This window comes from Lepus europaeus, chromosome 15, assembly GCF_033115175.1.
Source record: "Lepus europaeus isolate LE1 chromosome 15, mLepTim1.pri, whole genome shotgun sequence".
Classification (NCBI taxonomy): Eukaryota; Metazoa; Chordata; class Mammalia; order Lagomorpha; family Leporidae; genus Lepus; species Lepus europaeus.
This window is the reverse complement of record NC_084841.1, coordinates 77,659,053-77,673,743: the sequence shown is the minus strand read 5'-3', so window position 1 is coordinate 77,673,743 and position 14,691 is coordinate 77,659,053. Positions and strand designations below refer to the sequence as shown.

The 14,691-nt window shown below is 43.6% G+C and overlaps 1 protein-coding gene across 1 annotated transcript in view; it reads right to left on the bottom strand.

Moving 5' to 3' along the window:
- The window catches only part of SPATA9 (spermatogenesis associated 9), a 31,969-nt gene extending 30,987 nt beyond the window's left edge, over positions 1-982 (bottom strand). The window contains exons 1-2 of the mRNA XM_062211961.1: positions 922-982; positions 649-737 (exon numbers count right to left, since the gene is read on the bottom strand). Of these exons, the coding sequence (XP_062067945.1) occupies positions 649-737; positions 922-982 (150 nt within the window). The remainder of the gene's footprint in view (positions 1-648; positions 738-921) is intronic.
- Between the last annotated feature and the right edge of the window lie 13,709 nt (positions 983-14,691).

The window sequence follows — 14,691 nt, the reverse complement described above, 5'->3', positions numbered from 1 at the left end:
TTCCTGATCTCTAATCTAATAACACAGTGATCGTCTTCAAAGTTCATCTGTCCACGAGGGCACTTCAAAAAGTTGGGGAAAATGTGCATCACCTTTTGATTCCATTATTCCACCAAGTACTTTTTGAGGTGATCTCACATCTCACTTCCTGGTGCACAATCTCCACTTTTCCATTGACCTCTGCCATGGAAGAAGACTTGAAATTTCTGTTCCCCTAAGCTGCAAGCACTGATCTCAAAATCAACCATTAAATAACCGGTATGATACTAAGGATACAATATCCTTCTTGTATGCCTTTTAAAAGTTATGAAATCTGGGGTCGGTGCCATGGCGCAGTAGGTTAATCCCATATGGGCGCCGGTTCTAGTCCTGGCTGTTCCTCTTCCAACCCAGCTCTCTGCTATGATCTGGGATAGCAGTAGAAGATGGCCCAAGTGCTTGGACCCCTGCACCTGCATGGGAGACCTGGAGGAAGCTCCTGGCTCCTGGCTCCTGGCTTTGGATCAGCACAGCTCCAGCCGTAGCGGCCATTTAGGGAGTGAACCAACAGAAGGAAGACCTTTCTGTCTCTCCTTCTCACTGTCTGTAACTCTACCTCTCAAATAAATAAAACAATAAAATTTTTAAAAAGTTACGAAATCACGGTACCTGATTCGACTGCGACAGTCTTAGGATGGTGGGGAAATCATCCTTAAACTCTTCTGCCAGGTCTGTGATTACTTTCTGGATCCCCTCCACTAACACAAAAAGAAGTTAGAAAACAAGAACAGCAACAACTTGAAAGACATCCCCTAAGGGATTAAAGGGGACATGGGACAGCGGGTCCAGGTCCTAGTGACTAGGAAAGCAGGCAGACCCCAGGGGACGTGATCCCCCGTTGTTCCCACACCCATACCCCCTTTACAACAAGACTGTGTATACTTCTTCCAGAAAAGTTCTTCACCACCTGCCCACATATCCACCCAACAGGCTTGATTGGCATGATCGTGGATTCCCAGCACTCAGCAAGCGAGCAGGCCTGGGCAGTGCTGGTCCTACTCGGCTGTTGGTGCCGCCCGGAGAGCAGGCAGGCACGGAACCCAAAGCTCACTACTGGAACTCTTTGTTAGTGCACAATGGGCTTCTGAGAACTGGTGATAGAATCTCCGGAAATCCTACTGGAATGAGAGCAGGAAGAACACTGGAGGTATAAGGGGAGGAACGAAGGGATTGGAAAATGAGCCATGCTCAGAAGTTCTGCAAAAGAAATGGATTTTTTCCCCCAAATTCTGCAGTGATGCCGTGATTAACGGATCTGCTGAGAACAAAGAGCCCCTTGAAAAGAGTTGGCGAGTGCTTTAAAAGAAATGCTTCACGCACGGTGGAAAGGGGACACGAGCAGTGCGTTTGGAAACACTTCCAGGCAGGTTCTTTTTACTTTGCCCAAATGAGGAGTGCTAGGTCAGGCCCTGGCAAAACTGACAAGTCTTTGATGGGTCTTCTTTACAATCTGAACTGTTTTCCTTCCTCTTTGGCCTTCCTAGTTAAACAATCTCCCACTTCAAATGATCCTGCTGTCCCCTGATGGACCCCAGGAGGAACTTGATAGCATGTAGACTTGGCGGGCTGCCTGGTTATATTTTAGTGCACAGGAGTTAAGAGTTGATCAACGAAAATCCTGTTCCAATTAAGGTGACTGCATTCCCACCATCAGAGTGCCGGGGTCTCATGCTGGCTGGGGGTCCCGACTCCAGCTTCCTGCTTCTATCCATCATGATCCTAATGCTTAGGTTAAGTATGCCCTTAACATTGGACAAGTGCAACCCAGTGCCAGAAAGCACGTCTGTCAGGAGGCCAATGCTGTGGCATGGTAGACTAAGCCTCCACCTGTAGCACCAGCATCCCATACACGTGCTGGTTCAAGTCCTGGCTGCTCCATTTCTGATGCAGCTCCTTGCTAATGGCCTAGCAAAGCAGTGGAAAATGGCTTGAGTGCTTGGGCCCCTGCACCCACATCAGAGATCCAGAAGAAGTTCCTGGCTCCAGGCTTTGGCCTGGCCCAGCCCCGGCCGTTGTGGCAATCTGGGGAGTAAACCAGCAAATGGAAGACCTCTCTCTGTGTCTCTCCCTCTTTCTGTCTGTAACTCTGCCTCTCAAATAAATGAATCTTTAAAGAAAAAAATCGGTCAGGAAGTGATGAACACACACACATACACACACACACAGGGTGTCTGTAAGGCTTTGAAGCACTTTATCCTGATCCTATCAGGAAGGCTGTGCTGATGGTTCAAGTAATTAGGTCCCTGCCCTGTGGCACAGCAGGTTAAAGCCCTGGCCTGAAGTGCCGACATCCCATATGGGCGTCGGCTCTAGTCCTGGCTGCTCCACTTCCAACCTAGCTCTCTACTATGGCCTGGGAAAGCAGTAGAAGATGGCCCAAGTCCTTGAGCCCCTGCACTCATGTGGGAGACCTGGAGGAAGCTCCTGGCTCTTGGCTTTGGATTGGTGCAGCTCCGGCCGTTGCGGCCATCTGGGGAGTGAACCAGCAGATGGGAGACCTCTCTCTCTGTCTCTGTAACTCTGTCTTTCAAATAAATAAAATAAATCTTCATTAAAAAAAAATAAAGGTCCCTGCCACCCACATGGAGTTCTGGATTGAGTTCCCAGTCCCCAACTTTAGCTTGGCCCAGCCTCAGTCATCGTGGGCATTTGGAAGTGACAGTGGATGGAACACTCTCCATATCTCTCTGTGTCTCTATCATCTATCTCCATCTCTTTCTCTCTCTCTCTCTTAAATAAACAAAAATTTAAAACTAAAAGAAAAATGTTTTTTCATGCTAATATTTGCCACACTTAAAGCAAAACTGCTTCAGTCTGTGTGCTTAAAAAATCCTTTTGACTCTTCCAAACGACCCTCTCCATCATAAGGAATTATTTAAAAAAAAGGAGGTGATAGAGTAAGAAAATTCCACTCTGTCACACTTTTTGTTTATTTTATATTTGTGATCCAATCCAATAACATTTTGGTTTCTACTGAGTTATATTTCATGCCTTTATCCTTATACAGTTTTTATTATTTCAGATAATAAAGTTAGACAAAAATAGCAATTTCTACCAATATGAAGTGTACTTCAAAAAGCTCCTGGAAAATACAATTAAAGGTATGAGTTTGTTTTATGTAAATTTTTTGTTGAAAATTCATGGAAAATGAATATTATGAAAAACTATGTATGAATTTAAAAATCAATTTTGCACCAAAATAAATTTTTAATTCCCTTTTTCATGAACATTTTGAAGTACTCTTGCATACTAATATTACCAGTATCACTTGTCACCCTTCAAATAAATGGAAAAATCCTCAACAATATTTTTATAAAGATAAGGAATGTGAATTTGTATAAAGACAGTGAATTCTGGAAATAATTCAAAGTTCAAATGATTGGTGACCCAAGACAATGGAAGATATTCTGTTCTTTGTGCTTGTGAAATGTACATATCAATGTGTGATAGGTGTACATCCTTGACATGTACATATATGTGTATAGGTTACATATGACAAAAATGGCATTTCATATTGACATAAAAATATTTTAATCAACAGTAGTAAAGCAACTGGATATTCAGATGGATGAAAATACTCACCTATTAAAAATAAAATACAGGATGCTTGAGAATTGTAAAATAATTATCTTTTTTAAAGAAGATTTATTTATTTATTTGAGAGGCAAAATTACAGAGACAGGGAGAGACAGAGAGAGGCCTTCCATCTGTTGGTTCAAGAAACTAGAGTTAGGAATTGGAGTTGGAAATTGAACTCAGTTACTGGTGTGAGATGTAGACATAATAACAGGTGTCTACATCGCTAGCCTAAATGCCCACCCTGGTTTTTCTTCTTTAATAATGAAAGTTCTCTATTTCTTTTACTTTATCCCATAGAGTTTCTGGAGACAACTCTTTCTCAGAGCTTCCTTTGATTTCTTTTTGCTCCAAGGCTTGTCTTAATTATATTTCATAATTCCCCAAAACTAATGTTTGTGTACTTTAAAGTCTATTTAATTGGTGTTTACGTCAAAGAATTTGGCCTATAAAATTTCTTTTTTTGTTTGTTTCTTTTTTTTAGAATTTTATTTAATGAATATAAATTTCCAAAGTACAGCTTATGGATTACAATATCTTCCCCCCCCCATAACTTCCCTCCCACCCACAACACTCCCCTCTCCCACCCCCTCTCCTCTTCCATTCACATCAAGATTTTCAATCATCTTTATATACAGAAGATCAATTTAGCATGTTTTAAGTAAAGATTTCAACAGTTTGCACCCACACAGAAACACAAAGTGTAAAATACTATTTGAGTACTAGTTATAGCATTAATTAAACACCTAAGAATAATTGTGTATTAATTACAGAGTTCAACCAATAGTTTTAAGTAGAACATAAAAAATACTAAAAGAGTAAAGTATTAAGTTCTTTTTTTCTTGTTTTTTGTTTGTTATATAGCTATTATTTTTTTATTTAATAAATGTGAATTTACAAAGTGCAACTTTTGTATTGTTGTGGCTTCCCCCCCTCCTGTGGCCCTCCCCTCTCCCACTTCCTCTCCCATCCCGCCCTTCATCGAGTTTCATTTTCAATTACCTTCATATACTGAATATCAACTTAGTATATACTAAGCAAGGATTTCAACAGGCTGCACTTACACAACCGCACAAGGTATAGGGTATTGTTCGACTAGTAGTGTTTTTAAGTTTCATAGTAAAACACATTAAAGACAGAGATCCTACGTGGGGAGCATGTACCCAGTGACTTCCATTGTTGATTTAACAATTGGCACTCTTATTTATGATGTCAGCAATCACCCAAGACTCTTGCTATGAGCTGTCTAGGCTATGGAAGCCCCTTGAGGTCATAGACTCTGAACTTGTTTAGTCAAGGCCGTATCACAGTGGAGGTTCCTTCCTCCCTTCAGAGAAAGGCTCCTCTCTCCTTGATGGCCTGTTCCTTCTGCTGGGGTCTTGTTCACCATGATCTTTCATTTAGATTGTTTTTTGCCACCGTGTCATGGTTTTCCATGCCTGTAAGACTCTCATGGACCTTTTAGCCAGATCCGAATTCCCAAGGGTTGATTCTGAGGCAGGAGTTCTGTTTTGGGCACTTGCCATTCTATGAGTCTGCTGGGTGTCCTGCTTCCCCCGCAGGATCATTCTCTCCCTTTTAATTCTATCCTTCATTATTTGCTTACACTGGTCTTATTTGTGAAATCTCTTCGACACATACCTATCTTTTTGATCGGTTATGTATTTATACTTATCACTTTACCAAGTGCGCTAGCATTGGTACCTGCCTCCTTGGTAAGATTGAGTTGAAATCCCCTGGCACATTTCTAGTTCCACCATTGGAGGTAAGTCCGAGTGAGCATGTGCCAACCTATATATCTCCTCCCTCTCATATTCCCACTCCTATGTTTAACAGAGATCACTTTTCTGTTAATTTTAAATGCCTAAGAATGATTGTGCATTGATTACAGAGTTCAACCAGTGGTCTTATGTAGAACAAACAGAGCAACACCAACAACAACAACAAAAATACTAAAAGGAATAAAATAGTAAGTTGTTCCTCAACAGTCTAGACAAGGGCTGATCATGTCATTGTCTCTCATAGCGTCCATTTCACTTCAATGGGTATCATTTTAGATGCTCATTTATTTGCCATCGATCAGGGAGAACATATGATATTTGTCCCTTTTGGACTGGCTTATTTCACTCAGCATGACGTTTTCCAGCTTCCTCCATTTTGTTGTAAATGCTTGGATTTCATTGTTTTTTACTGCTGTATAGTGTTCCATATAGTACATATCCCATAGTTTCTTTATCCAGTCATCTGTTGATGGACATTTAGGTTGATTCCATGTCTTAGCTATTGTGAATTGAGCTGCAATTAATATTGAGGTGCAAATGGCTCTTTTTTTCTCCCCTTTAATTCCATTTGGGTAAATTCCAAGGAGTGGGATGGCTGGGTCCTGTGGTAGTGCTATATTCAGGTTTCTGAGGACTCTCCACACTGTCTTCCATAGTGGCTTTACCAGTTTGCATTCCCACCAACAGTGGATTAGTGTCCCTTTTTCCCCACATCCTCGCCAGCATATCTTGTTGGTTGATTTCTGTATATAAGCCAATCTAACTGGAGTGAGGTGAAACCTCATTGTGGTTTTGATCTGCATTGCCCTGATGGCTAGGGATCCTGAGCATTTTTTCATGTGTCTGTTGGCCATTTGGATTTCCTCTTTTGAAAAATGTCTGTTAAGGTCCTTGGCCCATTTTTTTATTGGGTTGTTTGTTTTGATTTTGTGGTGTTTTTTGATCATTTTATAGATTCTAGTTGTTAATCCTTTATCTACTTTCCTGAGTGTAGGGTTTCTTTGTGGCCAACTACATCAACAATGTTTCATCAACATCCTACGTCATACAAAGGGTAGTATGTACTCTCATCAAAAAAAGAAAAAAAAAAGTATAGGCTGAGTATATCAATTGTGCTACCCAGTTCTTATATAGCACATTGATTTTTGCCTAATAGACCTATTACTGAAAAAAAGAAAAGCAAAAATTTTCCATAAATTGTATTTTTGCCAAGTTTTTCCTGCACTGTGCATTGTTTTCCCATGTACGGAGCACTAGCAGTGATGCAGAGCCCAGGAATTCTCATTTACTGCATGAGCATGTGAACTGGCAGAGCTAATCTAAAAAACAATTAGCAACATCAAGTACATCTGAAGATCCGCTGGCTATGAACACCAATTTCGATCCTAGTACTGTCCCCAGCGGTACCAGGAGACACGGAGCGGAATGTTCACTGCTGCACCAATTACAACAACAGGAAGTTGTAAGCAATCCAAACACCCACCAACTGTGGATTCATAAATAAATTATAACCTCCCCACCATGATTACAATTCGGCAATGAAGCTAAATGAAGTGTAACTATGTGCAACATCATGAAAACCCCACAGCAAAATAATGATTAATAGTTTCGAGTGAGGAAAAAGCAAAATACCAGGGGGAAGCAGAGCAAGCTAGCATTTATATAAAATTGCAAAGCATTGACAATAATCTTTTAGGAGTATACGTGCACATAGTAAAAGTATAAAGAAACCACAAGAGAATAATAAACCTAAGATTCAGGACACTACTTTCCCCAAGGAAGGGATGAAGAGATGGCATTGGCCAATGGCACATTGAGGAGTTGAAGGAAGCAGTAATGTTCTTTATCTAACACTCAATATGTGCACATGTATCCCTGTGCTATACTTTTATGCCTTATAATAATTTATAAACATATGTATCTACTCAACATTTAATAACAGAAACTATATGAAGCAGCCCTAGGAACAAACTGTCACACTGAAATCCTTCTTTCTTTTTTTCAAATCTCATTTATCACATTTGCAGCCATCACCATGCAGAAGGTTTCTGAGCAGCTAAGTCCCCCGATACAGTCCTTCCGCTTGGAAACAAGCTGTCTGTAAATGAAGAATTTCAAGAAAAGCAAATAAATGCTTCGTACAGATATTTAAGCATTCTTGGTCTGTGTTTTGTTTTGGCCTTTCGTTGGAAGTCTTGGATTTTTCTACTTAGACTGAAACCTCTGCAGAGCATGACCAGAAATGTACTTTGTATTTCACACGCTCACTTAGGGTCACAGAGTGTATAACTTAATTACTTGGCTGCTTAAGCAAGTTCCCCGGGTCAAACCAATAATGCCCAGACACAATGAGAAAGAAAATGGGTTATTTCAGGTGGCTTGATATAGCTGTTTTAAACCCTAAAAATTAAAATGCCAAAGGACGCATCCCACCCGTTAGCCTCAGCACTGACAGCAAACAGAGGATGTGTGTTTAGAGCTGAGACAAAGCATCAGTCTCCATGTGGGGATGTGTGTGCACTTGCCGTGGGGCTACGCTCCTCTGAACTCAGTAGCACAAAATCCTCCGAAATCCTTCTCAGCATTACGTGGAGCCGAGGCAATGAGAAAGAGACAGACATACAAACTCCCTGCCTTCTGCCTTGCTAGGGCAGGTGGTTCCGAAATCACTGGAAATAAATTGAAGCTGCTGCTTTGAATTTGCAATTCATCATGAAAATTTTACCAACTCGAGACCCCATCAGCCTGGAGACAGCACTGAAGGGACCGACGGAGCCAATGAAATAGTAATGAAACCACATCACTGAAGGCTGACGACCGAGCATTTAATATGCTGAGTGTTCCTGCAATTTCTAAATGAAGTATTCCGAGATATGTGATGAATATGCAGTATAGCCTATTCTTAGAAGTCTTGATACCACATCCACTGTACATGAACATGCACAAAGTCAATTGTATTTCTATACATGCTTCTGTAAAATTTTATTTTATTTTTAAATATTGGAATTACAGAGAGGCAGACACACACACACAGAGAGAGAGGGAGAGAGAGAGAGAGAAAGGTCTTCCATCCACTGGTTCACTCTCCAGATGGCCACAATGACTAGAGCTGCACTGACCCAAAGCCAGGAGCCAGGAGTTTCTTCTGGGTCTCCCATGCAGGTGCAGGGGATCAGTGACTTGGGCCATCCTCTACTACTTTCCCAGGCCTTAGCAGAGAGCTGGATTGGAAGTAGAGCAGCTGGGACTTGAACCAGTGCCCATGTGGGATGCCGGCACTAGAGGTGGTAGATTTACTGGCTATGCTATAGTGCTGGCCCCAACATTTCTGTATTTTATAATGCTGTTGGAAATACTATTGCTTGGGGAGAAAGAGTGGATAGGAATGAATAATAATGAAAATAAGACACATATGATCAGCTCTTGAGTAAGGCCCTGTATCCTACCCCGTGGAAGGCTAGGATTTGTATGAAAGAACAATAGTTCTCAAGGACTTTGTTCTCAAATGCCTGTTTATACTCTTGCATATTACTGAGAATTGCAAACCGCATTTGTTTTGGTGAGTCATGTTTACTGATAATCGCTTCATAGCATTTAACACTGAGAGGGTTAGGATGTGGCAGGCAGCCTGCTGGATGGCCCTGGTAGTCACACCTCCTGGGATCCATGCCCTATGTAATCTCTGTCCCTTCAGTGGGACTTGTACTTACTGACTCCCTCCAAAAATCAGCAGGCAGCAGGGGCAGGCACCTGGCTGAATGGCCGAGATGCCAGTTAATGCACACGTGTCCCACATCCCAATACCAGGTGTGGATTCCCAGCTCCAACTCCTAACTCCAGTTGCCTGCTAACGCACCCTGGGAGGCAGCAGGTGATAGCTCAAGTACTTGGCTCCCTGACACCCACATGGGAGACTTGGATGAAGTTCCAGGCTTCTGGCTTTGGCCTGGCACAGGCCAGACTGTCAGGGGCATTTGGTGAGTGAACCTGAACCAGCAGATGAGAGCCAACCTGTGTGTCTCTGCCTGTCAAATAAATAAACAAAAGATATTTTAAGAGAATACAACAGAAATGATGGGATGTCACTTCTGAGATTAGATTTTCAACAGTCTCTCTCTCTCTCTCTCTCTCTCTCTCTTTCCCTCCCTCCCTGCCTGAGGGAAGCTAGCTGCCATGCTCTGAGCTGCTATACGGAGAGACCCACGTGGCAAGGAACCAACGTCTCTGACCAATAGCAGTGAGGAACTGAGCCTCCTGAGAGCCACACGAGAGAGCCTGCAGGCAGGTCCTCACTCAGCCAAGCCCTCAGGGGCCAGAGCCCCATGGACACCTGATTGCAGCCTGGGAGGGACCCTGCATCACAGCAGCCACTGAGCTGTGCCTGGATTCCTGACCCCACAAATGAAAAGGGAATGTTTACTCTGTTAAGCTGCTACATGTGGGGGTGATTTGTCACATAGCAACAGAACACTAATATGTTAAAATCACAATAACCTTTTCTATGAAAATAAACTATATTCTCCAAAATGAAAACTGTAGTGAGCACCGTGGGATTGTTTTTATTTTTGCAAATCTCTTCAATACCTAGTTTCACAAAAGACATTTGGTTTCTCGTTTCTGCTTCTAAATTTAATGTGTTGCAGTGTGCTATTTTGGTGGAAATACAAAAATAAAATCCTACCTTGAAGAGACACATAGTTTTAAAGGAAGGAGTATTGTAAGGGTCCTTCTGGCTCAATGTGGATCTTCTTCTCTGACCCTGTGTCAGCAGTTAACATGTGGTAGTTTCTCAGAAGTTGGCTTTAGGGGCTGGCGCTGTGGTATAGTGGGTAAAGCAGCTGCCTGCATTGTCGGCATCCCTTGTGCGTGCCGGTTCTAGTCCCGGCTGCTCCACTTCTGATCCAGCTCTCTGCTATGGCTTGGGAAAGCAGTAGAAGATGGCCCAAGTCCTTGGCCCGTGTGCAGGGTGGGAAGAAGAAGCTCCTGGCTCCTGGCTTCAGTTCGGTGCAGCTCTGGTTGTTGTGGCCATCTGGGGAGTGAACCAGCAGATGGAAGACCTCTCTCTTTCTCTCTTCTCTCTCTCTCTCTCTGCTTCTGCCTCTCTGTAACTCTGCCTTTCAAATGAATAAATAAATCTTTAAAAAAAAAAGTTGGCTATAATGTGGAAGCCATGTCAACAAAATTTCATACTCTATTGGATTAAAGTTTAATTAAAGTTTATTGGTCTACCCTGCACTTTGAATTGCTCTTCCTACATGATTTTGTAACATTTTGCTTTGATTACTTGGATAATATTGGCTCTCTGGGTTATACAGATCTTTCATTGACAATACAACTCTCCTGAAAACAAAATAAAATTAAAAGACCTTTGGGGACGGGCACTTGGCCTAACCCTTAAGATCTCAATTATGAGGTCATATCTCATCTGAAAGTGCTGGGTTTGCTTCCCAGCTCCGGATCCCGGTTCCAGCTTCCTGCCAATGCAGCCCCCCGAGAAGCAGGGACAGTAAGCCCAGCAGAGGGGTCCCTGCCACCCACGTGGGAGACCAGGATTGAGCTCCCAACTTCCGGCTTCAGGCAAGGCCTGGCCTTGGCCAATGCAGGCATTTGGGGTAATGGATCAGTGGATGAAAGATCTCTCTGTGTCTATCTCTACCTCTCACTCTACTATTTTGCCTTTCAATGAAATAAAAATAGGTAAATAAACATCAAAAAAATTAACAGGAATGCAGTAGGAGTTTCCAGCAGGGTTCCACGGGACAGTCACCTTGGGCTCCTTGCCACCCCATGGGCACCAAGGCCAGTCACAATGCTGTAGCTAAGGAAGCGCTCTGTTCATCTGGCCCTTTCTCCATCCCACTCACAGCTTTGGGAAGCTCCAAAGCCGCCACTGAGAAGAAGAGCAACAGCTGAGCAAAGCTCCCTCCCTCCTCCACTGAACACTCCCAGGCCTGGATGGAAGGTTCTGTCTCTCTCTCTCTCTCTCTTTCTAGCCCTGCCTTTCAAATAAATAAGTGAATCACTTTTAAATTTATTGAAGAGTAAAAAGAGAGTGACAGAGACAGACAGGTAGACAGAGTTCCTAACATCAGCTCATTTCCCAAATGCCTACAATGGCCTAAGACTGGGCCAGGCTGAAGGAGGGAGCTGGGAATTCAAGCCAGGTCTGCCCTGTGGATGGGAGGGGTCCACGCACTCGAGCCATCACCTGCTGCCTCCCAGGGCGTGCATTAGCAGGAAGCTGGAGTCAGGAGCTGGAGCTGAGTACTAAATCCACTTGCTCCAATTTGGGACACAGACATCTCCACCAGCATTTTTATTGTTTATTTTAATTTGATTTTCTATCTATCAGAAAGAGAGGCAGGAAGAAGACAGAGAAAGAGATCCCCAATTGCTGGTTCATTCTCAAATGCCCAGGCTGAAGCCAGGAGCATGGAACTCAATCCCGGTTCCCACGTGGGTGGCAAAGATGCAACTACTGGAGCCATCACCTGCTGCCTCCCAGGCACATTAGCAGGGAGCTGGCATGAGGAGCAGAGATGGCTCTCGGACCCTGGCACTCTGGTGTGGGATGTAGGCATCCCAGAGGGCGTCTTAGCCGCTAAGCCAAACTTCTGTCCCAGTTTAACGTTTAAAAGCTTGGTTAGATGGGAAAATGGTAGAAACAGGAGAAATATAGAAATTGGCAGAGGGAACTACAGTTTTAATAATCTGGGATTACTTTGAAACTTACTGTATGTGGGTGAAATGGTCTGTTTTCCCACGCAACTTTTGTTTATAGCCATAGTCCCAGGAAAGTAGAGTCTTTTTGTATTTTACGTCTTAAATTTCTTGTTTGGTGAAGCATTGAGTCTTTTTACTATAATGTAACTTTAAAAGATGCTATCTAAAAAACAAGGAAGAAAGGAAGGGAGGGAGGGAGGGAGAAAGGAAGGAAGGAAGGAAGGAAGGAAGGAAGGAAGGAAGGAAGGAAGGAAAAAAGAAAAAGAAAAGAAGGGGAGGTGGGAATATCATTATATTAGAATTGTATCTATGAGTTGCTGGTGCTATGGCACAGCAGGTTAAAGCCCCGGTCTGCAGCGTCAGCATCCCACATGGGCATTGGTTCAAGTCCTGGCTGTTCCACTTCTGATCCAGCTCTCTGCTATGGCCTAGGAAAGCAGTAGAAGATGGCCCAAGTGCTTGGGCCCCTGCACCCATGTGGGAGACCAGGAAGAAGCTCCTGGCTCTTGGGTTTGGATCAGTCCAGCTCTGGCTGTTGCAGACATCTGGGGAGTGAACCAGTGTATGGAAGACCTCTCTCTCTCTCTCTCTGCCTCCACCTCTCTGTAACTCTGCCTTTCAAATAAATAAATAAATCTTTAAAAAAGTTGTATCTATGAACTATATTCAATCTGTTAAAACTAATTAAAATTAAAATTTAAAAATTTTAAAAATGAATGATCAGAAAAGATAAAAAAAAGAAGTTGGCAGGGTGAGTAGATTGGGGGAGTGGGAGTAGCAGCAAGAAATACTAGTTTTGTTTCGTTATACTTTGACATTTTAAAAATGTATTTGAAAGGCAGAAAGATACACTGAGAGACAGACTGAGACAGAGCTCTTCCACTCACTGGTTCACCTCCCAAATGTACACAGTATCCAGGGCTGGGCCAAGCTGAAGCCAGGAGCCAGCAGCTCCATCCTGGTCCCCCAAATGCATGGCAGGGGCCCAAGGACTTGAGCCACTGCTGCCTCCCATGTGCCCATTAGCAGAAAGCTAGAAACAGAGCAAGACTCAAAACTCAGGCATTCCGACTGGGGACGTGAGCATTCCAATTGGCGTCTTAATCACTACACCAAGGGCCAGCACTGTGGCATAGTAGGCTAAGCCTCATATGGGTGCAGGTTTGTGTCCAGGCTGCTCCTTTTGTGATCCAGCTCTCTGCTTGGGCTGCTGCTCCCACTTGGGAGACCAGGAAGAAGCTCCTGGCTCCTGGCTATGGACTGGCGAAGTTGCGGCCAATTGGGGTGGAAGACCTCTCTCTCTCTCTCTCTCTCTCTCTCTTTCTCTCTCTCTCTCTCTTTGCTTCTCCTCTGTAACTCTTTCAAACAAAAAAATAAATCTTAAAAAAAAAAAAAAAAGACTTGGGGTTTGAATGGAACACCTGGGCCGGTTCTAGTCCTGGTCGGGGCGCCGGATTCTGTCCCGGTTGCTCATCTTCCAGTCCAGCTCTATGCTGTGGCCCGGGAAGGCAGTGGAGGATGGCCAGGTTCCTTGGGCCCTGTACCCACATGGGAGAACAGGAGGAAGCACCTGGCTCCTGGCTTCAGATCAGCACAGTGAGCCAGCAGCAACGCACCGGCCGTAGCAGCCACTTGGGGGGTGAACCCACGGAAAAAGGAAGACCTTTCTCTCTGTCTCTCTCTCTCACTGTCTAACTCTGCCTGTCAAAAAAAAAAAAAAAAGAAAAGAAAAGAAATTCTGGGGGTTTCGGTGTATAGCTAAGCCCTTAAACCATGAATATTAATCAGTTTCCTATAGAGAATGTCAAGAAGAGAAACTTGGAGAGGCAAAACAGTTGAGGAGTCTCAAGGAATGGTCCAATGGGTGTGAACTAAACCAGGATCCCATGATGTAAATATTTCTATATTAATTGCAAACTACTTACAGTTGATAAATATTTAATTAGGATAATGATGCAATTTCATAGTAGTTATTTATATTTTTAAATCTTTTCACTTTAAAATCACGATAGATTCACAGGAAGTTGCAAGAATAACACCCTTCGGCCGGCGCTATGGCTCACTTGGCTAATCCTCCACCTGCGGCGCTGTCACTCCGGGTTCTAGTCCCAGTTGGGGTGCCAGTTCTGTCCTGGTTGCTCCTCTTCCAGTCCAGCTCTCTGCTGCGGTCCGGGAAGGCAGTGGAGGATGTGGCCCAAGTGCTTGGGCCCTGCACCCGCATGGGAGACCAGGAAGAAGCACCTGGCTCCTGGCTTCGGATTGGTGCAGTGCGCTGGCCGTAGCGGCCATTTGGGGGGTGAACCAACGGAAGGAAGACCTTTCTTTCTGTCTGTCTCTCTCTCACTGTCTAACTCTGCCTATCAAAAATAATAATAATAATAATAACACCCTTCACCCAGGATCCCCCTATGACATCTCACACCACTCCAGCAAAACATCAAGACCAGGAACGCGACCCTGTGTGACCAGTGACTTTATCCAGAACTCAGCAGCTTTTCACTCACTTGCCTGCGTGCATGTATGTGTACTGTATGTATTACATAGATTCCTGAAATCCTTTATTTGTTAAAAT